This window comes from Cannabis sativa, chromosome 3 (genome assembly GCF_029168945.1).
Source record: "Cannabis sativa cultivar Pink pepper isolate KNU-18-1 chromosome 3, ASM2916894v1, whole genome shotgun sequence".
Taxonomy (NCBI): domain Eukaryota; kingdom Viridiplantae; phylum Streptophyta; class Magnoliopsida; order Rosales; family Cannabaceae; genus Cannabis; species Cannabis sativa.
Window position 1 is genome coordinate 10,318,187 of NC_083603.1, and position 27,460 is coordinate 10,345,646.

The following is a 27,460-nucleotide window of genomic DNA, read 5'->3' on the forward strand; positions in this document are numbered from 1 at the left end:
ACCCTATACTCTTACTCCAAGATCAACAACATAAATTCCCACAAAATCATGCAATTCCATAAACAATTCACCGAGATTAAAACCCAACACCATGAACATGCAACTTCACAAACTCAACAATTCAAAACATGTTTTTCAACAAATAAAACTAGCAAGGATTTCAACAACAATTTCCGAATAAGCTCAGCTAGAAAATACCTCAATTCCAAGCTTAAAATCCTTCCAATTCCAAGCTTTAAAATCAAGCAATTCACTCCAAAAATCACAATTACACTTGAAATTCAAGAAATGGTTAGAGAGGGAGAGAGGGTCGGTTAGAGAGAGAGAGAGGCAAACCCAGAATTTTTAACTTCATTTTCTCAAAATTTCATTTCACATCCAATATTCACATAAGGGTGAAATTACAAAAATGCCATTAGGGCCAACACACACCTATTCACCCTCACAAGGGTGTTTTAGTCATTCCACACTCATTTATTTCCAAATAAATTTCAAATTTCATATTATCAAATAAAATGCCAAATAATTCAATTCAATTTGCATTTCGGGCCCGAACCCCGTTCGACCCGAAATACCTTGTTGTGACTATACCGCATCAACCTATCAGAACACACCTGAAAAGACAACACATGTATACTATATAATAATATAGTTCCATTAAGCACGTAATTAAATTAATTTCATCATTTTACCCTTCACGGGTCATAATTACTAAAACTTTAATAAGTGAGACAATTTAATCTTATTAAAATAAGAATTGATTATGGTAATCAATATAGAATATAGGTGTATGAAATAATTCAGAAAGGATATCCATTAAGAATGCAATGACATGCATAGTCATTGAATTCAAGAGATAGATATATGAATTATTATATGAGGATTTAAATTATGAGATAATTAAATTCAAACAATTTAATAAATTTAAAATAGAATATTATATTGATTATATCAATGGACTACAAGTAAGAATTCTGCAAAGATAATTCTATATTGTGAAAGAGTGCAATTCCAATTTATAGTAGAGTAATAATAGAATTAGTAAACTAAATTATTCTATTAATGAGATCGATAATAATAAAGTCTTTATTGGAGCTTCGAACTATAGGTTCATGGTTCCAAAATGACCTCTATACAACATTGTGCATGAGAAGGTTTAATTTGGTGAAGAAATTGAGAAATAATTAATTTTTACGAGAAAATAATTATTTAGGGCAAAATAGTAATTTTGTGAAAATTATAATTTTAAATAATTATATCAAGTGTGAATTGTAAATTAGTATTTAATTATTTAGTTTTATTTGATGAAACTATATTAATTAGTTAAATATAATATTATTCTTAAACAATATTAAAGAGAAGTATATATTTTTATGAAAATAATATTTATTTTAATCCTACTGAAATAAGAGATTAATAAGAATTAATCAATTATTATTTATTGGCAAAATAAATAATAAATTTTATTTGTAAAAATTGAAAAATTAATTTTGAACCTTAAAATATTACTCACACGTGGTGTAGGGTGACATATAAAGGTCCATGAGAATTTTTCTTGATTATTAAAATAAATTGAATTAAATTAAGAACTATCTTTTAATTGATTATATTAAATATATTATTAGATAATGTATTTAAAATTAAAATGATAATATTAAATAAAAGATTATAACGAATTTCTCTTAATCAGTATATGATATTTATATTTTAAATTTGAAATTTGATTTTGAATTTAAAATAAATATTATCTTTTATTTTAGAATAATTAGCAATTTTACCATGTTGCCCTTGATTTTGCCCAACATACGTGGACCAACCAAACAAGGATACGTTAATACAAATGTCTTAAAACTCAAATTAATAGATAAGTCTTCATAAAGAAAGGCATTATCCGGGATCTGCCTCCCGGAGAAGGCATACGAAGTCCTCTATACTCCCGGAGGCCAAGGTGGCATCGAAGCATCTCCGGGAGATGTCAGGCTTCCTCTGAACAGTCAACTCGCATTTAATGCCGCATGGGAGGAGGCGTGTTGGAACTGCCACACGCAATAAAGTCTGACGATACAACTCCCGATCTGCACCTACAAGGCTATGATCATTTAAGTCTAATGACGTCTACACTGTGAAGAATCACATCAGTCAAAAGGCAATAAGGACAATCCACATAAAATCCCTACAACACCTAGGTATTTGACCATGCATTACCCATGGTATATTCATTGGGAATACCCAACGTTATTGATAGTTACAGAAATACACGTACTATAATTCTAAGAATCACCCCACAAAAACACTATAAATACCCCCTCAAAGCTCATTAATGGGGGTCGAGAATTTTGGGTTGCATAAGTGCAAGAAGAGTAAATACTCACCAAAGAACATTCTCTGTATTAAATACAATCATAAATATATAGACTCGTCGACTAAGGCTCATTAACGCCCCAATCACGTAAAAATCCTTCTCCTAATTTCTTACAGCTCTTTAATTTCTTATTATTTTATTGGTTGCCAAAAACCTCGGTCAACATTTTGGTGCTTTCATTGAGAGCTGAAGAAAGCTTCTGTAAACACACAATACGTTACAACAATGGTGGAGACTCGCAGCACTCGTCAACCTCGCTCTCTAGAAGATGCTCAAGACCCGAATGAGGAAGACGTAGCCTCACGAGCAGCTGAGGGCTCCGAGGAAGAAGAAGGAATTCTTGACGATGATTACGAGGGAAACCTCGATGAGTACGCCTACGATGACGGTAGCTACTCGGAATTGGTGCTTCTAAGACAAAAGGCTGTCGATCATGAAGTTGAGATCACAGCCCAAAAAGCACGAAACCAAAAGATGCAAGAGGTAATGCTGGCCATGCAAAAAGCCATGGAGGCAGCTGGCATCCACGTGCATCCCAAAGCCATGTCTGCTGGACTTGGAAAGGAACCAGAGGAATCCTCGCCAAGTACCCAACGGCAAAAATCTAGGGAGCCAAGCCCTATAAGGTTTCCCGCTGAAGAGAACCAAAAGAAAAACCCTACTTCTACCCCCGGGAGAAAGAAAAAGGCGCAGGATCCGTGAAAGGTCCGCTCAGATTTCCCGAAAGGGAAAGGTCCGCAGAGGGGCAAACTCTAAAAAGGGAGTCTTGGCCCTCAGGATTGAGAGGACCGAAAAAGCGTTTCCGTGCACCAGGAGCCCGGAGGTAGAGGAAGAAGAGGACAGAAATGTCCTCCCGTCGATTTGAGAAATCAAATCAATGGGAATCAAGGTGACCTCCGGGATCACCTTGACCAAAAGAAATACGGGCTTGCGGTCTCCACGGGAACGTTAAACGAAGGAATCATGGCCAAACTCGCCATACTCCGAAAAGATATCGCCTGAGTCTCCCGGAGACAGAAAGGCGACGACTCTGACTCAGACTGTGAGGACCGGGAGCCGTAAGCCAAGCATATCCTGGAAGCAGAGCTCCCCAAGAACTTTAAGATGCCTGAAATGGCAGCTTATACCGGGAACTCCGATCCAAGCGACCATCTGTCACAGTTCAACCGAGTCATGACGGTCATGAGAGTCAGCAATGACACAAAATGTCTGTGTTTCCCGCTTACTATAAGCGGGTCCGCGGAGGAATGGTTCAAGAAACTGGAGCCAGGATCCGTGGGCTGTTGGAATAAGTTACAGACCAACTTCTGGAGACAGTTTGTCGCCGCAAGAAAGGTTAACCTAGAGGTCAGTGCCTTGACTAACATCAAGCAGCTGCCTACAGAGACCTTAAAGAACTATATAAAGAGGTTCCGAGAGGAAGCTTTGAAGACCAAGAAAGTTGATGACGGACAACAGCTTGCCCTTCTCCAGGCAGGCATCCGTACAGGGACTCCATTCTCGAACGAACTACAATAGGAATGAGCTGCAAACCTTCAGGACTTCCAGAAGAGAGTCCAAAAATACATCAATCTTGAAGAGGCCCAAATAGTGGCCTAAGGAGGACATTATCCCACCGGGATAGCAGGGTAAATGCCTGGAGCCTAGCCGTCGGGTAATGTCCCGACCGCAGCTCCACCAATGAGCACAATTCTCCGCTACTCCCGGATACAGCCAGGGACAGGCCTTGGCGCCCGCGTCGTCCCATTTCGAGAATCCCTCGGGGATAAATGGACAAGCTCCCTCGCACTCCGCTCCAACTGCCAGCCTGGCCAGTCCTTCCCAAGGCTCGAGGAGTAAAAGGTCCTCCAAAGGCAGCACCCGGACGGAGGAAAAGCGACAAAAAAGGGGGTACACTCCCCAGTACACCCAGTACACGGAGTTGACGGACTCCCAAGAGCGTGTGTACTTTGCTACTAGGCAAAATACACACTACGGGAGACCACCTCCTCTGTACAAGGATAGTTCCCGGAGGGACCCCAACAAGAGATGCGAGTATCATAACGACATTGGGGACAACACCAATGAATGCAAAAATCTCAAAGATGAGATCGAAAACCTAATCTGATTGGGACACCTCTACGAGTGGATCAAGAATCGGTTGCGTCACCTCAACCCAGGTCAGGCGACTGGAGCTTTGCCACAGGGAACACCAGGGGGTGCAACAGGAGTATTGGCTCCAGTTGCTCCCACCGGAGATGCCCAGCATATCGGAGGAACTACCCGCAAAGAATTGAAGCGATATGCAAGGGCCGTGAAACACAATTAGGTTTGGGAAGTTACTCAACTCCCAGCTCGAAGGCCCCGGCTGATGGATCAACCCATTACATTCACGGAAGAGGACGCTAAGGCGGTGCATTTTCCCCACCATGACCCGTTGGTTATAGAGACCCCCATCGCCAATAAAGTGGTGGCCAGAGTCCTAATCGATAATGGAAGTTCCGTGAATTTACTTTTCAAAGAGGCCTTTACCGCAATAGGCCTGACGGACCGAGACCTCTCACCAAGTGGTTCCCAACTCACAGGGTTCAACGGAACGACACTTATCCCCATGGGGAAAGTGAGACTTCCAGTCACCTTGTGCTCGGACACCCCCTAGAGCACGTTCAAGTACTGCACTTTCGTGGTGGTAGACTGCCCGATAGCATAAAACGCAATCCTCGGCCGACTGGCCTTGGTAGATTTCGGCGCAGTCACGTCCATTCGGCACTTGTGCTTAAAGTTCCCAACCCAGGAAGCTAGGATAGGGACGGTGAGAGGAAATCAGGGGGAGGCGAGGCAATGCTACAACGTTGCGACCCACCTACCCGTACTGATGGTCCGGGACACCATTGAGCCAGAAATGGCTGAAGAAGACGAGTTGGATCCCCGCGTGGGGTCCGAGAAAATTGTAGAACCGATGGAGGACGTTGAGAAGGTATCAGTGTGTGACCTCGACTCTAGCAAGGTACTCCGGCTAGGAAAAAGCCTAGACCCAGAGGAAAAAGAAAAAATAATAAAGACACTGAAGGGCACCATCGACATTTTTGCATCGTGCCAAGAGGACATGACTGGCATAAGTCCCCACGTCATCACCCACGTCCTCAACGTCAACCTGGACATGCCACCAATCCAACAAAAGCGACGACCCCTCGATTTAGTGAAGGCCGAGGCCTTAGAGAAAGAGGTGGATAAGCTTTTAACAAACGACATGATCCGTGACGTTTACTACCCGGAATGGCTAGCCAATCCGGTCGTGGTGCCGAAGCCTAATGGAACCTGGCGAGTTTGTATAGACTTCACTGATCTAAACAAGGCTTGTCAAAAGGACTGTTTCCCTCTGCCCAGGATCGATCAGATGGTAGACGCCACTTCCGAATTCAAGCTACTGTCCTTCATGGACCCGTACGCCGGGTACAACCAAATAAAGATGCACACGGCGGACCAAGAGTGCACTAGCTTCAGGACCGATAAGGGGGTATACTGCTACCTGGTCATGCCTTTCGGACTGAAGAACGCCAGTGCGACCTATCAAAGAATGGTCAACCGAATGTTCAAAGGCCTCTTGGGGCGAAACATGGAGGTGTACGTAGACGACATGCTAGTCAAGTCTAAAGCGTGCAATAGCCATGCAGACGACTTAGAAGAATGTTTTGAGGTAGTCCGGAGATACGGAATGAAGCTCAACCCAAAGAAATGCACCTTTGGGGTCAAATCAGGAAAGTTCCTGGGCTTCATCGTCAGCCAGAGAGGAATTGAGGCAAACCCTGAAAAAATTCAAGCTCTCCTGAGCATGCCATCCCCCAAGAAGCACAAAGACGTGCAGAGCCTAACTGGAAAGGTTGCGGCCCTGAGCCGTTTTGTCTCTCGGCCTACAGACAAGTGCATTCCCTTCTTCAACATTTTGAAGAAGTGCCAGAAGTTTGAATGGTCTGACGAGTGCGAGGAGGCATTCAAAAAACTGAAAGAGCACATGGCCAAGCCTCCAATCCTGTCAAAACCCGTCCTCGGAGAGGACCTGTTCCTGTATTTGGCCGTCTCCGAGCACGCGGTCAGCGCGGCCTTAGTCCGGGAAGAAGAGAAAACTCAACATCCCGTGTACTACGTTAGCAAGCGCATGATAGGGGCAGAGACGCGGTACCCCGTCATCGAAAAACTAGTTTTCTACCTCCTAATAGCCTCAAGAAAATTAAGGCCGTATTTTCAAGAGCACCCAATCCAGGTGTTGACCAATCACCCACTCCGGAAAGTCCTGCAAAAGCCAGAGGCGTCCGGAAGGCTCCTCAAATGGGTGATGGAGTTAAGTCAATTCGACTTACACTACATACCCCGCAACTCCATAAAGGGACAAGCGTTGGCGAACTTCATCACCGAATGTAATGAAGCTAAGGCAACCACGAACGCCCCGGTACCATCGGTCCCCACATGGAGAGTATTCGTGGACGGAGCCTCCAATGAAAACGGATCCGGAGCGGGGGTTACGATGATATCCCCAAGCAGACTTCGATTCCAGGCAGCCCTACGGTTCGACTTCTCAGCTTCAAACAACGAAGCCGAATATGAAGCCTTGATAGCAGGACTGAGATTAGCAAAGGCCGTGGGGGACAAAAGAGTAGAAGTCTACGGCGACTCCCAACTGGTCGTAAACCAGATATCGGGAGAGTATCAAACACGCGGCGAACAAATGGCCGCATATGTAACAATAGTCCGGGAATTGCTCCACGAGTTCACGGACTATAAAGTAGAAAGAATTCCCAGGGAACAGAACGCTCACGCGGACTGCCTGGCTAAGTTAGCTTCAGACAGTGAAATTGAAGGACTGGGGGTAGTACCCGTGGAACGCTTGGCAGAGTCAAGCATCAAAATAAAAGAGGCCATAGTAACGGTTGGGCAAGAAACCAACTGGATGGTCCCCATCATAGAATACATAACAAAAGGTGAGTTGCCCCAAGAAAGGGCACTGTCCAGAAAGGTCCAGTATCAGGCTCATCGTTATGTAATGATGGATAAAATTCTCTACCGAAGAGGACTCAGCATGCCTTATTTAAGGTGTGTATCGGACCCTGAAGCTAGGCAAATTATGCTAGAGGTCCACGAAGGGTTCTGTGGAGATCATACAGGAGGACCAAGTCTCTCAAAGAAAATATTGAGACAGGGATACTTCTGGCCAACAATGAAAAAAGAATGCATAGACTACGTCCAAAAATGTGATTCGTGCCAAAGATTCGCGAACATACTGAGAGCTCCTCCCAATGAGATTACCCTGATGACTATCCCCTGGCCCTTCGCGGTCTGAGGGATAGATCTTATTGCGTCCCTGCCAACAGGAAAGGGAGGAGTAAAGTATGCAATAGTAGCAGTAGACTACTTCACCAAATGGACGGAGGCTGAGCCCATGAAGACTATAACTGTTAAAAAAGCACTAGACTTTGTTATCAAAAACATAGTGTGTCGATATGGCTTGCCTCACAAAATAGTCTCTGACAATGGAAAGCAATTTGATTGCGAAGAGTTCACTAACTTCTGCAACCAACACGGAGTCGTAAAAAGCTTCTCCACGGTGGCAAGGCCGCAAACAAACGGACAAGCAGAAGCAGTTAATAAAATTCTAAAGGTCACCCTGAAGAAAAAGTTGCTGGCCTGCAAAAATAACTGGCCCGAAGAGTTGCCAAGAGTGTTATGGGCCTACCGGACAACCCCCAGAACCACAACCGTCCACTCGCCTTTCTCCATGGCGTACGGTTGTGAAGCGATGGTCCCGGTAGAAACGTTATTCCCGTCCCACAGGAGAACGACTTACGATCCGACTACAAACCAAGCTTTATTACAAGAAGCGCTGGATCAAGTTGAAGAACTCCGGGACGAGTCACAAATACGAATGGTAGCTTATCAAAAGAAGGTGACCAAATATTTTAACTCAAAGGTTAAAAACAGAAAATTCACTATTGGGGATATGGTCCTAAGAAAAGTCTTCCCAACCACCCAAGAACCCGGAGTGGGGGTACTTGGGCCAAATTGGGAGGGGCCATATGAAATCGAGGACGAAATTGACTCCGGAACTTATAAGCTAAAAAGGATGGATGGAACCATTGTACCAAGGGCCTGGAACGCCGATCACCTCCGAAAATATTACCAATAGTCCAAATGTATAACGTAGGCTTTGTTTAAAAGGTTTGTACCGTCTAAGTGTATGCAACCTCTGTATTTTAAATAAAACTGAGTGCCTTCAAAACTATGTTTTCATGCCACTCAGGGGGGTACTAAGGCATACCACACGGACAGACGAAAAAACAAGCCAAAAGTAAAATATCCTGACCCAAAGGGCAGGTCTTCCAAAAAGAGAAATTATGCATCAAAAAAAGATCATATGTATAAATATCCTGACCCTAAGGGCATGTCCAAAAGAAAGAATATGCATAAAAAAAAAAGATCATATATATAAAAATTCTACCCCTGAGGACAGGTCAAAAAAGAATATATATATATACAAAGGGTCCGGGGACAGGCCTTGATCATTGTCTCCCCTTAAAAAATAAAACAGCTATTAAAATAATGATTGTCTTAAACAAAAGCAAAATAGCTGTAAATAATAATAATAATAAAAAAAAAAGATAAGAAAAATTTTGGTTGAAATGGACTGGATTCAGAACGGCCTAATCAATGCGAGGAGGAAGGTGAGGACCAATGCGCGCCTCAAGCATGGCGTCAAGCTTCTTCTTCTTCTCCCACAATTTGGCAATCATCTCCGCAGGTTTTGGGTAGAAGTCAAGCTTGATACTTTGGCCATTTGTCGACCAAGCCATGTAGACGCCGTCATCGAAACTCTTGATGCAACGGCTGCAGGAGACAGGGGAGAGGAGCTCATCTTTCTTAGCCTTCTTCAAGGCTTGGTCTTTAAAGTCCTTGAGCTCCTTTAACTCCACGGCCAAGTTAGCCCTGGACTCCAAGTCCGCCTGGTGCAATTCCTCTAAGGACCTCACCTTGGCGGCCATCTCGTCTAAGGCCTCCTTGGCCTCTCGAAGCTCGCGTTTGGCCTTGGCAGTGTCCTCGCCCTCCGCCCTCAACGCTTCCCAATGCTTCGCCTCCAGCCTATCCCTCCGAAGGACCTCCTCTCGGATCATCGCCTCTGCCTGAGCTTCCCTTTGCTTAGCCTCTTCCTCAAACTTGGCCTTAGCAAGAGCCTCCTTCCGCTCAGTCTCCTCTTGGAACGCCCGCCTTTCAGCAGACAAGTCCTGCAGGATCTTCACGACCTCGTCTATGTCCCCAAATTCAGACAAAACGAAGCCATGATTAATTATGGTTTTGGAAAGGCGGCCGGCCTCTGCAGTAATCTGGAAAAGGAAGCAAAAGTGAGTGAAGGCCTTAAGTAAAATAATGAGGAAAGAAGTAAATCACAAAGTACTTACCGCGGCCAAGGCGTGGCTGAGGTCCTAAACTTGGAAGACGGAATTCAAGGATGCACAAGCAGCGTATCGCTTAGGCGCGCACCGAGTCAGCTGGGAGACGTACTCACCGGTCATCTCGGAGGTAAAAGGGTTCAAGGTGGGCCCGAGGAAACGGTTGAACCAGTCCGTCAGGGGGTCCAGGTTCAGATCCCATGGATTTCGGAAGTTCTCCTCGTTAAGAGAGTTTTGCACCTCCTCATGCAAAATCCTCCTCAAGGCCTCCACCTCAGCGTGCCCCCGGTTGTACTCGTCATGGGCATAATTATATTTGGCAATCCGAAGCTCTTGCCTCGCCTCATCTCCGGGGACTGGAGTCAGCACAATGCCATGAGGCACTGTAAACTCCTCTGCCTCGGGAGGGATCCCGGAATCATGACTCGGGGCTGGAGTGTCCACCCTCCACGACCGTTTAGAAGACTCCTTTGCTACCATCTTGCCTTTGCGCTTGCGCACGAGAGCAACCTCTTGCTCTTCTTCACTTTCTTCAACTTCCCCAGGAAGAGCCCATTGCTCTTCTTGACCTTCTTCAGCTTCCTCAAGAAGTACCTCCTCCTCATCCACTAAGTCAATAGTGTTCGGAGGGGCACTGGAAGAAGCCTTCCCGGGGGTAACCATCTGGGAAGAAGTAGGGGGAAGGGAAGCATCAGGACTGTGGGCTCCAGCAAGAGTGGCCAAGATCGCCTCCATGGGATCAGCTGCTGCAACAAGAGAAAGGAGTCAAGTATTAGAACATCTGTGAAAGTAGTGAGCACTTAAAAAGCAATCAAGCTAGTCCTACCCTGACTCTCTAATTCGGCCCTAGCAAAGTCCTGAATCTTCACACTGGCTGCATCATCTCCGAGATAGTTGTCCGAGGGACGAAACCAGCTAGAAGAAAGATAGGCCGAAGGATCCAAGGGAACGGGCACCGGAGGTCCCGAACCCATCCGAGACCAGCCTAAATAATCACCTAAGTTGGAGAAGTAATACTCCTTTACGTGATCCCCCCAACGAGCAGAGGGCATCCTAAACCTAAGGAGACGTTCATCGAACCCTATAGGCCTAAGGCTAGCATATTCATGAGCAGGAGGGATGTAATGTATCGTTAAAGGGGACTTACCAGAACCAGAAGTGCTGGCATCAAGAGCCCCCGTATTCGGCACCTGGACAGTAGGCCTTGGTCTGGGGGCCCTCCTCTCCACCGGACTTCCAATACGGAGGGGCCTCCCGGCAGCCGCCTGGGCCCTCCTCTCAACCGGGCTCCCAATACGAAGGGGCCTCCCAACAGCCGCCTGGGCCTTAGTGTAAGCCTTCTCCTGGGCCTTCCAGAAGAGGTACTCTCGGTACTTGTCTTCTGCCGTGGCAATGATCTCCTCCCGAAATGTCTTCAACGCGGCCGGAATCCTTACGTTTGGGCAGATAACCTTGGAAAGGTTGGATACCTCCACCAACTGATGCCCCAGGATCAGCTTGGCCTTCCGGCAATTCTCCGTCGTGACCAACCCCCCGACGTCAAGGTCCTTCTTGTCATATGTGGCAAAGGTCTTGGCCCGTTGGAGGAAGAGCTGAGTAGGCGCAGTCCGCTCATAAGGAGGGATCCTAACCCACTCCGTGAGAAGCTCCGGGTGTTCCACAGCCAGGAACCCAGAGGAGAAGAAGAAGCGGTGACAATACTCCTTGACATGTTTTTGCTGGTTGAAGGTGACTGGACCCTCATTCAAAGGGTGGGCCCGGAAGCCATAAAATATGTCCTTAAGTTTGTCCCCCTTCTTGGGGACAGAAACGAGTTCATAAAAATACAATATCTCTACCGGACTGGGAGAGCCCCAGACCCGGGCAGAGTAAAAAATAAACAAGCCTGAAAGCAGATGGTAAGCTTGTGGAATAAGTTGGTATGGCGCAAGGCCGACAAATACAAGGAAATTAATAAAATAATCCTGAAAGGGAAGCATAGCCCCGGTCATCAAATGCGTTTGGCTCCAAGCTCCGAAGCCTCCGTAATTGTGATTGGGCGTCTCCGCGTCGCGGGGCGGCCGGTGGTACATCCCGGAAGTCGCAGGCTTGATGCCGGCCACCACCACAATGTGCTCCAGCTGATGAGGGCAAGTTAGGGTAGAGTGAAGCTCGGCCGCTTCCCACCCCGTGGCATGAGGCTTAAACCCCTCCTGGGCAACGGGACCTCTCATCACCTCTTACAGGGTGGCCAGGCGCTTTCCTCCTTTCTTGGAAGATTTGGAACCGGATGTAGACATTGTGGTTCTAAAAAAGATTTAAAATTCAAGCAGTCAGGCCCCATACCAAACCCTAAGTCAAAAAAGGGAATGGGGGTCCCCTAACCGCTGGAAAGAGGCCCCCTCCGGACGGTTATCAACAAGAAAGCCTTAGAAGGTTTTCCTGGACAAAAGTCGGGTGCAAGAGTCTTAAAGATAGTGACATTACACATGAGCAAAGAAAGGAAAAGAAAAAGAAAGGGTAAAAATCGAGAAAGACAAAGTCTTCTCTGTACCCTTGAAGGTCATCACGTAAAGAACAGATGGGCCTTTGGAAAAATATAATGCGCAAAATAAGAGTGACTCGAACACCAAAAAAGAGGAATCTAACGTGTTACATAGAAACTTCAAACATTAAACCCAGAAAAAGCAGATGAACAGTAAAGCATGCCATGAACACAAACAATAAAGTAAGTGATGCGAAAAACTTACATAAAGTTTTAGAACTGGGTGGTGTTGTTGATCGACGGTGAAACGTTGACTGGCAATAGCGAAGGAAGGTTAGTAAGAAACCTATGGTGTTTTCTGGTTTTCTGGTTTGAGGGTTTCTTTCTCTCTGAAAAATTCGAAGAAATTTCGTGAAAGGCTGAAAGTAACCAAATGAAGGAAGAATGGTGGCTTTTATAGGCCAAAGTGCATGTGGAACAGGCGTGATAACCTACCAATCGTGCGGTTGGGAAGACACACGATTCGAATTCCCAAGATCCAACGGCTAGATTGGTTTGTCATCAAGGCGGTGGAAACGCTTGAGTGTCCGTCTGACACCCATTAATGCGCTGTATTAATTAATGGACATGAAACGAATTGACGCCTGCAAAAAGTGAATTGCTGCAGTAATGGTGATCATTAAATACACCTTCACGCGCCCGAAGCACGTGTCAGGAAACTGAGGAGCCAACCGGAGGCATCTGAACAAGCCTTGTTCATTTTTCAATTAAACAAGGCTTGGGGGGTAAATGTTGCCCCTGATTTTGCCCAATATACGTGGACCAACCAGACAAGGATACGTGGATACAAAGGTCTTAACACTCAAATTAATAGCTAAGTCTTTATAAAGAAAGGCATTATCCGGGATCTGCCTCTCGGAGAAGACATACGAAGTCCTCTATACTCTCGGAGGCCAAGGTGGCATCGAAGCATCTCCGAGAGATGTCAGGCTTCCTCTGAACAGTCAACTCGCATTTAATGTCGCATGGGAGGAGGCGTGTTGGAACTGCCACACGCAATAAAGTCTGACGACACAACCCCCGATCTGCACCTACAAGGCTATGATCACTTAAGTCTAATGACGGCTACACTGTGAAGAATCACATCAGTCAAAAGGCAATAAGGACAATCCACATTAAATCCCTACAGCACCTAGGGATTTGACCATGCATTACCCATGGTATATTCATTGGGAATACTCAACTTTATTGATAGTTACAGAAATACACGTACTATAATTCTGGGAATCACCCCACAAAAACACTATAAATACCCCCTCAAAGCTCATTAATGGGGGTCGAGAATTTTGGATTGCATAAGTGCAAGAAGAGTAAATACTCACCAAGAACATTCTCTGTATTAAATACACTCATAAATATACAGACTCGTGGACTAAGGCTCATTAACGCCCCAACCACGTAAAAATCCTTCTCCTAATTTCTTACAGCTCTTTAATTTCTTATTATTTTATTGGTTACCAAAAACCTCGGTCAACATACCCCCTAAACTTTCGACAATATTGATTCTGCCCCCTAAAATATATTGTTTGTTAAGAATCCCCCTTGAACTTTTACATTTACAGAAATTTAGTCTTTTTATTAGGTTTTGTTCTATTATTCTGTTTAAATAATAATGTGCCTTTGTAAATTAACAATTTTACTCCCTAAACTTTCACAACTATTAACTCGTACTCCCTTTAAATAAAAATGAGAAAAATTCAATATGTTTTTAGTAAATCTTAAAAATATTAATTTAGATCTTAAAAAAAATTATTTTGAATGATTAAAAAAATTAAAACATAAATTAAAATTTTAAAATTAATTAAGTGATAAAAATAATTATTTATTTTTTATTAAAAAATATAAAAGAACATATATTAAAAATTTAATTTTTGTAAGAACTAAGCTTTACATAAACAAGTTTGAGTAAAAAAAAAATTCCAAAAATTTAGATTTGTTTAAGTAAACATTTTTTTTTAGTTTAATTTTTAACTTTTTTTCAATTAATTTATATTTTTATTAATTTTTTAATTATTTTTCTTTATTTTTTAAGATATGAGTTTATAAATATAAATAAAATTTCAAAAAAAAATTAGTTTATTTCAATTATTTATTGAATTTTCAATAATTTTGATGTTATTTTTTAAGATACGTGTTTATAAATAAAATAAAATTTGAAAATATTTTTTTAGGAATAATTTAAGTTTTTAAGTAAATTAAATATATTTTTTTATATATTTTAATATTTTTATTAAGTTTTTTAATAATTTTTTATTAATTTTTTCAGAATTAATAGAATATTATAATTTTTAAAATTATTTTTTTAATAAAAGGAGAAAAACTTTGTATTGGTCAAAGTTTAGGGGTAAAAATACAAATTTTTAACGGTAAATGAAACAAAAATTAACAGAAGGGGCATAATAATGAACTTTGTTTGAGGCTAATGACTTCTCATACATATTAGAGAGTACTGCCATAAGAGTAGTCGATCGTGGTCTTTTCCTTTGCTATATTGAAAGCAATATTTTGCAAGAAAACATCAATTAAATAGCTTTGAGGGGCCTATCTATCAAGAAGATCCCACTCTTCATCTTTCATACCGTCTCGCTTCTTTTTTGAGAGAGGTTGATAAAGCTTTTTCTGATATAAGTAGTCTTTGATCTACATTTTCCAAAACCCAAAATCTGTACCATTTAATTTATCGAATTCACTTTTCCTTCGTCCGCGGCCATCACTCTCACTTAAATCTAGCTTTCGAATAGAATTTCCAACTGAGAATATCAATCTAATACCGATTGTTGGGAAAATTACGTAAATTTTTCTATAAATTAGATTAGAGAGAATAAAATAATAGCAGTAATAACACACAAAAAAATTTGATAACAAATTTTGGTGGTGTCTAAGTCTTCTGCAAATCTTTTACTGAAACTAAAGAACAAAAATACACAAAATATTTACAACACTTCTCACAACCCACACCTTAATTATACCTAAGATTTTTTCTCACAAAAATTATCTCAAATTTTTTCTTTCTCTAAGCTTTTAACTAAAGCCCTTAAAAAAATTTGGGTATATATAAATTGAACCTATGTGAGTTTATATAGGTTTTGAAAGAAATAAAATGGGTGGTGAAAATTATTCAATGATTAAGTACCTTCTATTGAAATTTACTTAACTTATAGCATTCTTTATTTTTAACTAATAAACTTTTAGCTAAAACTAGTTTGTCTTGTTTCCTTAACATAGGTCTGGGTCTTGGGAAAAGTCCGGGATGGAGGTCGGGTTCGAGGTCCAAGACTTGGGTCTGGGTTTGATTCTAGGTTTCGGGTTCAGGGCTGAAGTTTGGGTTCAGGTTTGAGGTCAAGTTCGAGGTTTGGGATTCAGGTTCGGGTTCGGGTTTGAATCCGAGTTCGGTCTAGGGTCCAGGGTTCGGATTTTGGACTAAGTCTTGTTCCCGAACTCTAGACGATTTTCAAATATTATAATACATGCTAATTAATATATAGATCTTTTGTTATATATTAAAAAAATAATTCGTATTGTATTAATATTTATGGTTGTAATAATTAATAAAATAAAAAATTTTATTCAAACATAATTTATTCTTTATCATTTAATGCAATACACCCTTATATGTTTTACCAAATAAGCCATTCGATGTGCTTTTTTTCTTTGGGTGAATATATTATATATAGATACTTTGCATTACTTAAGACAAGAGGAACTTGGTAGCTAGATACAGTCGGAGGTGCCCTTATGAAATTTATAGCTCCATATTTCAAACCATGCTTCTCACGTATTCATTCATTACATATGTCAGTATGCTCTTCATCTCCATAATTAATATGGTCTACTACGGTTCAGAAGTATTAATAACAATTTACAGTTTAAAAAAGAAGAAGAAGAAAAACAATTACGTAATAACTTTTAATCATAGCTGTTACTTCTAATTTGCAAGAGTCAACAGTATATATAAAAATATTAAATATTTTATATATATATATATATACATACATGGGCCGAATATATATTTTGGTGAGATACAATTTTTATAATTAAAGATAATAATTATTATTAGCTAAATTATGTATAATAATTAAGCTAACTTGACATTACTTTTTTCTTAAATATATTTAATTTGAATAGGTGCAGATATTATATTATAAGTTAATTATGATTTTTTTCTTTTGAACTTTAACATATATTAAATCATATTTTCTAAACATTTTTAGCCGTTAAAAATTTCCTCTTGAACTATTTAGATTGTTGGATTTAAGGACATTTATCCAGTTTCATTCAATTTTATTAATTTTATGATTTTTTATGTATTAAATCATGCTGACTTTAAATATTTAACAAATTATATTTCTTGAACTTTGACATGTACTAAATTGAACTTCTTGAATTTTCATTCATGTTAAACTTCCTTTACTAAAATTGGAAAAAAAAATTCTTAAATCTAATAATTTTAATAGTTTAGTAAATTTTTAATGACTTTAAAAATTTAAGAACATGTGAAAATTTAGTCAGTAAAAATGTTAGTATACACATATAATTTTGTGAGAAAAGATATATAAATTTAAGGTTAAAAAAAATAGACTAAAAATGGAAACACTCTACAAGAGTATATTAGTTAATAAATTAATGATACTTAAATATGAGACAAATGTGTTATATATTAAGCACGAGAAATAATATAATAAATTTAAATAAATATGGTTGAAATTTTCACATGTCAAATCCACAACTAAGACCACTACTTGTCCTGTACCCTAATTTAATGCTACGTTGTCTTATTTATTGGTCATTTTCTGACTCATGCAATGCAATATATATAAATGTATATACATTTATATATGACATATCCAGAAGAATAGGTAGTCTCATCAGTAGTAGTAACAGGCATGGTCTATTAATTAATTAATTATTATGGCAGCACTTTCATCAGCCACCGGAGACGACGATGGCCGGCGAGTGGGGTCGACGAGCAGCAGGCGAAGCTGGCAGTCCGGAGGTAGTTTCCGAGAGGTTTGGACGGCGGCTCCCGACGTGTTCAGCCGCAACGAGGCGGCAGAAGAGGAGGAGGAGAAGTTACGGTGGGCCGCGATACAGAGGATACCAACGTTTGAGAGGATGAGGAAAGGTGTGATGAAACAGGTTCTCGAGGATGGAAATATTGTTCATAGCGAAATTGATTTCACCAAACTTGGTGGTTTGGAGAAGAAGCATATTCTCGACACTGTGCTTAAGATTGTTGAAGAAGATAATGAGAAATTTCTAAAGAGACTTAGAGAAAGAACTGACAGGTCTCTATTTACATTCTTTTTTTTTTTTTAATTTTTTGAAAGACCAATATATTTTTGTTTATTTTACTTTTAATTTTTTTTAATATTATTATTATTTTTATTTTTGTAGAGCTGGAATTGAGATTCCCAAAATCGAAATTCGGTATGAAAATTTGAATATTGAAGGAGATGTGTATATTGGAAGCAGAGCACTTCCTACTCTGCTTTATTCTACCTTAAACACTCTAGAGGTATATAGATATTTTATTTATGTATTAATTTTATGAAAATAGTTTTTATTTTTATTATTATTTTTAATTAGATATACTAATTTCTGTGATTTGTTTGATTATGTGTGTGCTTTTTTCTTTTTCTTTTTTTGTTTGAGAGTGCAGAGTATTCTTGGATCTATTGGCTTATTTCCATCAAAGAAGACAAAAATTCAGATACTTAAAAATGTCAGTGGAAGAGTCAAACCTTCCAGGTATGGGTGTAAACGTATGTTAATTAAATAATAATAACAAATATTATAACAATATGAAAAAAGTCATAATTTCTTTAATTTTATCATTGAGAACTTTGTAATTTTTTAGGATGACACTACTTCTAGGCCCTCCAGCATCAGGGAAAACGACCTTATTGTTGGCTCTAGCAGGAAAGCTTGATCTAGATTTAAGGGTATGTCTTGATCATTTTTAATTTTTGTTATAGTAATTTTAGTTAATAATAATGGTAATGAGCTGAGTTGTTATTATGTATTATATAATTATAATCAGGTATCTGGAAAAGTTACATACTGTGGCCATGAAATGAATGAGTTTATTCCTCAAAGAACATGTGCTTACATTAGTCAACATGATCTTCACTATGGAGAGATGACAGTAAGAGAGACCTTAGATTTCTCAGGAAGATGTTTAGGTGTTGGGACAAAGTATGAAACGTTAGTAGAACTCTCAAGAAGAGAGAAAGAAGCTGGAATTAAACCAGACCCTGAGATTGATGCATTCATGAAGGCCACTGCCATATCAGGCCAAGAAACTAGTTTGGTTACAGATTATGTTCTCAAGGTTAGCTATATATATAAATATATATATCAAATAGTTTATGCATATCCATATGCACCACTACCATTATGCACTATATTGATAATTTGTAAATTTTTACATACGCCTCCATAAATTATGACTCCAAATTTTAATGGGTTAATTTTACAAATACACAAAAACAATAAAAAAATAACAAAAATACGGTTTTACGGAATTTTAAATATTTTTACGATTTTTTTTTTATTTTATTTACATAAAATACGGTATTTTTATGTTGAAATGTTGTTCATTTTTTGTTAATTTTTTGTTATATATATGTTATTTTTTGTTGTCTTTTTGTTGTTATTTTCATGTTACTTTTATGTTGTTTTCTTGTTGATTTTATGTTGTTTTCGTGTTATTTTTTGGAAAACTGTAAAAATGTAAAAAAAACATTCTTTGAACGTGAAAGTATAAATATTGTACAAAAAATGGTGTCTTATGTAATTATTTCAATTTTAATTCCCTGTAATATTTTTATAAAATTTCAATTAACATACTAGCAGGGCCGGTCCTGAAACGTAGTGGGCTATAAAAAAAAAATTATTTTTAGACCCTTATTTAGAAAAAAAAAATAGTATTTTTCAAAATCAGTAAAAAAAAAGGAAATTTTTTTTTGGCTCTTGAACTAAGTGGGCCTTAGGCATAGGCCTAGTCCGCCTATGCCCAGGACTGGCCCTGCATACTAGTAATTAGATCGAAATAAATTAATAAATATATGTAATAGAATAAATGAAATGAAATCAATATTTATAATTGTTTTAGATAGTTGGTTATGTTATTCTATATATATATATATATTCTTACAATGGATGGCCCTGGCAGATTCTTGGTTTGGATATGTGTGCTGACACTCTGGTTGGTGATCATATGAGAAGAGGTATTTCTGGTGGGCAGAAGAAGCGTCTAACAATAGGTACGTGTCTATGGTCTATTACTTGATTCCAATACAAATCTAATTACAAATAAGTGGACTAACCTATGATCTTAATTATAAATTTATTATAGTTTTTCCACTTCTATTTGATGTATTTCTCTTATTATGATGGTGCTATTGTGTTCCACACTTTTCGGGTAGAATTCGAAAGCAAATCAGTTTAAGTCTAAAGTAAATAAAATCATACCAGCTATATTTATATATAGGAAAATTTGTAAATTTATATACTTTACATTATTTTTTTTTTTCTGAATAATACTTTATATTATTTAATTATATTATATTTACAATTTATTATAAATTTAATTAAAGGAAATTTATAAATTTATATACTTTATATTATTTAATTATATTATGTCTACATAAAAATTTATTTACAATTTATTATACATTTTATTAACAATGAATTAAAAACATATTTTTCATTTTATATACAAATTATATATAAAAATAAATAATAAATATACATGTTTTATTTATAAATTTGTATTCTAAATTTAATAAACACACAATATCATAACAAATATTTTTGTAATATATATATCAGGTTAATAATTAATAAAAATTATCAATAATAATATAAACACAGTATTTATACATAATGTCACATTTAATTATAATTTCTTTTATTTTCTAAATACATTTTTGAATAATTAATAAGCATAAGTAATTTATTTAAAAAAAAAATTATTATGACCTTTTAATAAAAGAAAAAGTATTTATTCAAAAAATAAAATAAACATGAGTGTTTTATTTTTAAAACGGTTATAATATTTTAGTAAACAAATTATATTTATTTTATTGAAATATTATCATAATAAACATACTTGATTAATAATAGTATTATAAACAATAATAATACTAATCAAATATTTGATAATAATATTTATACATAAATAAAATTTGTATATATATATTTTTTAATTTCGTATTAAATTTTAATAAACATATTATTTTCGTAATATATCAAAATATAAATATTAACTTTTATATTTATATATTTAGCTTTATGCGTTTTTTTTAAAGAAAAATTAATTAAAAAATAAGCAACATGTTAAAGTCCTAAACATATATATTTATTTGTAAATATTCGTAAAATTATATAAAATTATATAATTATATTTTTTTTAACATTTTTTTTCTGTAATATTGTACACTTATTTATATATAAGTAAAAATTGCCCTCAAGAATTAGTACAGTAACATCTAAAAAAATATTTTGTATTCTTTGGTATTCATTACTATGTTAGAGTAACACAACTAAAGAACTTGAGAAATAGTTCACCTCATTCATTACAAATTAATTTTAAGATAAAAACTACTACAGCTTGATCATCATAGCCTAATAGCTCATTGAATAACTTGCAGGGGAAATGTTGGTTGGTCCAGCCAAAGTTCTTTTAATGGATGAGATTTCAACGGGTTTAGATAGTGCAACCACTTTTCAAATCTGCAACTACATGAGACAAATGGTTCATATCTCAGATGTAACAATGGTTGTCTCTCTCTTACAGCCAGCACCTGAGACATTTGAGCTTTTTGATGACATTATCTTAATTTCAGAAGGTCAGATTGTATACCAAGGTCCTAAAGATAATGTCCTTGAGTTTTTTGAGTACATGGGATTTAAATGCCCAGAGAGGAAAGGAGTTGCTGACTTTCTACAGGAAGTAACTTCTATGAAAGACCAAGAACAATATTGGTTAAACAAGGACCAACCTTATACATTCATTCCAGTTAATGACTTTGTAAAAGGCTTCAAATCTTTCCACATTGGACAACAACTTCAAGCTGACTTAAATGTTCCTTATGACAAGTCAAGAGTCCACCCTGCAGCATTGGTGAAAGAGAAATATGGTATTTCGACTATGGAACTGTTAAAAGCATGTTTTTCAAGGGAGTGGTTGCTGATGAAGCGTAATTCTTTTGTCTATGTTTTCAAGGGTACTCAAATAACAATCATGTCACTAATTGCCATGACTGTGTTCCTTAAGACAAAAATGCATGTGGGTAGTTTAGAAGATGGAAACAAGTTTTATGGTGCACTCTTTTTTGGGTTGATTAATGTGATGTTCAATGGCATGGCAGAAATGGCTTTCACCATATTCAAACTTCCTGTTTACTTTAAACAAAGGGATTTCTTGTTTTATCCTGCATGGGCATTTAGCTTACCTGTTTGTGTATTGAAGATCCCATTGTCCTTTATAGAATCAGGAATATGGGTTGTTCTAACATATTACACAATTGGCTTTGCTCCAGCTGCTAGCAGGTAATATCTATTATGGAGCTAAAAATCATAACTTTTTAATTATTCTAAAACCTGTGCATATATGTCTTATCTTCTCTTTCTTTCTTTCTTTTAATACAGATTTTTCAAACAATTCTTGGCTTACTTTTGCTTGCATCAAATGGCTCTGTCGCTCTTTCGTTTTATGGCGGCTATAGGAAGGACCTTAGTTCTTGCCACTATGGAGGGTACATTTATCATGTTGATGATTCTTGTGCTAGGAGGATTTGTTATTTCCAAAAGTAAGTTTTATTGTTAACAATTCTTTAGAATCCTTATTTAAATTCAGATGTGGCATGTTATTATAAACAAAACACTTACTATAAAAATTTTATGTTGTGTTATAGATGACATTCAGCCATGGCTGTTATGGGCCTACTATATTTCTCCCTTGATGTATGCACAGAATGCAATTTGCATGAATGAATTTCTTGATGAAAGATGGAGTACGGTAATATTTCTTATTAGACTAATGGTCTTCATTCATTAATTAGTTTACTGCAGTGAATTTTTCGTTAGTTTGGAAAATATCTCCTCTCATCATTGGAGTTCTAATGAGTTGCTTACCTATTGTAGCCAATTTCATCTCTACAACATAAACAATCCACAGTGGGAAAATTTCTCCTAGATGCCAGAGGATTCTTTACAGATGAATATTGGTTTTGGATTTCTATTGGGGCACTTATTGGATTTTCTTTTCTATTCAACATTGTATTTGTTGCAGCATTGGCCTTTTTAAATCGTAAGTTATCTCTTCTTATTTTTACTCAAAGTGCTTTGGTTGTGAAAACAATATATTATTTAAAGCTAACAAAGGCATTTCGTGTGGGGAATAAACCAGCTATTGGAGATTCAAAAGCTGTCATTGCAGATGAAGAAAGTGTCAATAAGAAAAAGAAAAAAGCCTTAGGACAACAAACATTTGAAGGTTAACTCTTGAGACTGTTTTATGTCTTCCTTTCATTATTTGTGACTGTATTTTTCACTAATCTCTAACTATGTGAGATATTTATAGGTCTTGAGATGCCAGAGAAAGGTTGTTCAGAAACCATTAGAACCACTTCTGTTCGTGCACAAAAGAGAGGAATGGTGTTGCCCTTTCAACCCTTATCACTTGCTTTTAGCCATGTGAATTACTATGTTGACATGCCTGCTGTAAGTTTTTCACCTTTGATTTTACTATTGTTTCCTCTACAAAACTCTTTTATTTGAAGCAATGATTGAAGGAAAAGTTTGGTTTTAAATTACAGGAAATGAAGCAACATGGAGTTGAAGAAGACCGCCTTCAACTGTTAAGAGATGTCAGCGGTGCTTTTAGGCCGGGAATATTGACAGCATTGGTTGGTGTCACTGGAGCTGGAAAGACAACCCTTTTAGATGTGTTGGCAGGAAGAAAGACAGGCGGTTACATAGAAGGAAACATTAACATCTCAGGCTATCCGAAGAAACAATCAACATTTACTCGAATCAGTGGTTATTGTGAGCAGAATGACATACATTCACCCTATGTGACTGTCTATGAATCTCTTATCTATTCAGCATGGCTTCGTCTTCCTCCAGATGTAAAGGCGAAAATAAGACATGTATGTCAAAGTGTCCTCTTGTAAAATCTCTTTCTCAGTTGTTATAATACAATATGTCTATATGTCATATCTTTTGTATGAAATATTTTGCAGATGTTTGTTGAAGAAGTGATGGAATTGGTTGAATTAACTCCTATTAGAGATGCTATAGTGGGGCTTCCAGGTGTAGATGGTCTTTCAACAGAACAAAGGAAAAGATTAACAATAGCTGTGGAGTTAGTTGCTAATCCATCCATAATCTTTATGGATGAACCAACATCTGGTCTCGATGCTCGAGCAGCTGCGATTGTCATGCGAACTGTGAGAAATACAGTTAATACAGGTAGAACTGTTGTGTGCACAATTCATCAGCCAAGTATAGATATCTTTGAATCTTTTGATGAGGTGAGATTGTATTTCAATTTTTTATTTTTGAACTTTATTCACCTTTTTTGCATATAATAATAATAATTCATGTTGTTGCAGTTAACACTAATGAAACTAGGTGGACAAGTGATTTATGCTGGATCTCTTGGCCGCCATTCTCACAAGCTCATAGAATACTTTGAAGTGAGTAAATTAAGATTTTTGCCTTCCGAACTTTTACATGTACCAAATTATGCCTCTTGAACTTTTTTGGTCGTTAAAATTTCTCCTTGAACTATTGAAATTGTTGGATTTAAGGACTTTTGTCTAATTTTAGCAAGAAAAGTCTAACATAGATGAAAGTTCAGGGAGTATGATTTGGCACATGTCAAAATACGAGGGGCGTGATTTGATAGATATTAAAGTTTGATAAGCATGATTTAGTACATAAATAATCACTAAATTGGTAAAATTGAATGAAAGTGGACAAAAGTCCTTAAATTCATAATCTCAATAGTTCAGGGAGAATTTTAACGGTCAGAAAAATTCAAGGACATAATTTAGTACATGTCAAAGTTTAGGGAGCAAAAATCTTAATTAGCCTATTATTATTGTCCATATATTAACTGCTGAAATTATTGGCTTAAAAGGAATAATAGACTAACATGTTAAGCTCACTACAGGACATTCCAGGAGTTCCAAAGATTAAGGATGGTAGTAATCCTGCAACATGGATGCTTGAGGTCACAAATCAACTAGTTGAGGCTCAACTTGAAGTTGATTTTGCTGAAATTTATATCAAGTCTTCTCTTTACCAGTAAGTTTAAAAAATTATCCTAACATATGATCTCTTTCTTTATGTCAATGATTCTAATTCTCAAACTTGATATTATTTCAGGAACAATGAAAAGCTTATCAAAGAACTTAGTACCCCATCACCTGAATCTAAGGACCTTTACTTTCCTACCAAATACTCTCAATCATTCTTTGTCCAATGCAAAGCTATTTTATGGAAACAACATTGGTCTTATTGGAGAAATCCACAATACAACGGCGTTCGGTTCTTCATGACCATAATCATGGGTATTTTGTTTGGTCTTATTTTCTGGGACAGGGGACAAAAGACGTAAGTGTTTATTACAAAACAAAAAATATAAAAAAGCACATATTTGTTTGAGCTAAATCTAATAACAATTATTGTGTTGTGTAATGACAGAGGTACATACCAAGATCTAATGACTCTTTTGGGAGCCTTGTTTACTTCTGTATTTTTCCTTGGAGCAAGCAATGCTTCTTCAGTGCAGCCTGTTGTGGACATTGAGAGAACAGTCTTCTACCGTGAAAGAGCAGCTGGAATGTATTCAGCATTACCTTATGCAATTTCCCAGGTAATAATAAGAATGAAATAAATTCATTTTTTTTTTCATTATTAAGGAACAAAAGAGATCACTTTGTGAATCTTGTAATTGATCAATACATGATGATGTTTATTTACAGGTGACTATAGAGATAATCTATTCAGCAATTCAAGCTATAGTTTATATGTTTATCCTATACTCAATGATTGGATTTGAGTGGAGAGCATATAAAGTATGGTGGTTCTTCTACTACATATTCATGTGCTTAGTCTACTTCACACTGTATGGAATGATGGCTGTGGCATTGACACCTGGTCACCAAATTGGTGCAATTTTCTTGTACTTCTTTTACAGCTTCTGGGTTTTGTTCTGTGGATTTCTTATTCCTAGAAAGGTTAGTTTTAGTAGTAGTAATCTTTAGTATGGTATGATTTACATCAATATATAATAAAATGCATTCACTTTAACTTGTATGGTAATATTTGTGGTGCAGCAAATCCCAATCTGGTGGAGATGGTACTATTGGGCTTCTCCTGTGTCTTGGACCATACATGGACTAGTATCCTCTCAATTGGGGGACATTGATAGTAATATGAAGATACTTGAGTTAGGTTTTAGTGTTCCAGTGAATGTTTTCATCAAGGAAAGGCTGGATTTTGACTATGATTTTCTTCCATTTGTTGCCATAGCCCATGTTGGTTGGGCTCTACTCTTTCTCTTTGTATATGCTTATGGAATTAAGTTTATCAATTTCCAAAAAAGATAAACCTACACTCATGTTAATAATATTAATTATTGTTTTAATAATTTAAGTAATGCTAGTTGTAAACAATGTAAAGTATAATGCCTAAAGCATATATCAGTACTAGTACATGTCTATTTGTAACTGAAACATTATTAATAATAATAATAAATGATTATATGTATGTAACTTCTCCATCTCCCTCTCTATCTCTTATATATATATATAATACAATTGTATCCTGAGAGCGTATGGATCTCTTTCTGTAGTGGAGTTCTCTTATTTTGAGTGTATTTTCTGCTTAAGAACTTCTCACCCTTTCTTGTTTGTGAGTACTAATCTCCCTTTTGTGCTTTCCTTTTCTTTCTATTTATTGGTTTTTCCTAACTGCTCATTTTCTTCTGAATGGCTTTCTCGTCGGGTGCTCCTACTCTTCCCCCTTTGTTAGCTAGCTTCTTTGACCCGTCCCTTTGTCTTCAGCTGATTGAAGAAGGAAAGGAGCCTTCCATTAACAAGGAAAAGTTTATTAGAGTTAGTTTCACATTGTTAATGTGTGGAGATAAATTGTCATATATAAGATGAATGGGCTACTGCTCCCATTGCCAATTAATTTTGAGATGGAACCTCATTTACTTTATTCCCAAATTCTAACAAACTCTGGTAAGATATCTAGGAAGCAAGTTTTTCTCTAAAGGTCTCCTAAAGAATATTCTGAAGTACTTACCATTCTTGGTCTTTGAAGGAACTTTAGGATTGAGATTTAATTTTGATTCATCTTGTTAAAAAGTTTTTCAAGGGAGACCTTGGATAATCCATAGGAAATTGTTGATTAATCAAAAATGGCTGGAAGATGGAATTTAGGATGTTGAAGAGTTTGATTTCTGTCTATTTTGGATTCAAGCTCATGGGCTTCCTGTTGGAAATTATTTTACTAGGATCTAGATTTACTAACAAGTATGTTGGATTAACAACCTAATATGAATTCTAAAACAATGAAAATAAACACATATAAAGTTAGAAAACCTTACAGTGGGTGCAGCGGAATAATATGACTTCTTCCGTTCAGATCTCTAGCCCTTGATTCCTTTCTGTAGCAGAGCATCACCAAGATCTGAACCTGGATCTTCTTTTCTCCTTCTTTGATGCAGAAATTCCATAGTCTTCCATACTATGATTGAGATACCACTTGATGTGTGTGGGCACTACTCATTCACTCAAGGGAATTCGAAAAACAGAGAAGAAAGAAAGAAAGAGAGAGAGTGGCGGTTTCATAGTGTTTGAGAGAATAAACTGTAAAGTGTGTATATCAAACCTGAAGCCTTTACCTTCTATTTATAGAATACCACATAGGGTTAAAGTTGAATTATTTGGCATTTAAAAAATTGAAAAATAAAATGAGAAATAGGGGCAAAGGTGGCCGGCCATGTGTTAAGGAAACACAAATCATTCCACTTTTCCAACTTTCCTATTTCATCATTTCTAGTTTCCCATTTTCTCAAAATTGCCAATTCTCTCTTTCAACTTCATAAATGTCAAATCTAATTATTTAATAACTATA

The 27,460-nt window shown here is 37.4% G+C and overlaps 1 protein-coding gene across 1 annotated transcript; it reads left to right on the forward strand.

Moving 5' to 3' along the window:
• The first annotated feature begins 17,105 nt into the window (after nt 1–17,105).
• Nucleotides 17,106–26,084, forward strand: LOC115702271 (pleiotropic drug resistance protein 2). Its single transcript, XM_030629716.2, has 20 exons — nt 17,106–17,586; nt 17,696–17,816; nt 17,961–18,049; nt 18,159–18,243; nt 18,342–18,632; nt 19,476–19,566; nt 20,956–21,856; nt 21,956–22,116; nt 22,222–22,325; nt 22,451–22,616; nt 22,716–22,802; nt 22,890–23,029; nt 23,125–23,457; nt 23,551–23,841; nt 23,923–24,006; nt 24,486–24,619; nt 24,701–24,928; nt 25,019–25,190; nt 25,300–25,554; nt 25,654–26,084. Exons 1-20 carry the CDS (start codon nt 17,210–17,212, stop codon nt 25,924–25,926), a joined length of 4,383 nt encoding a protein of 1,460 aa, XP_030485576.2. The 5' UTR covers nt 17,106–17,209; the 3' UTR covers nt 25,927–26,084.
• The last annotated feature ends 1,376 nt before the right edge of the window (nt 26,085–27,460 follow it).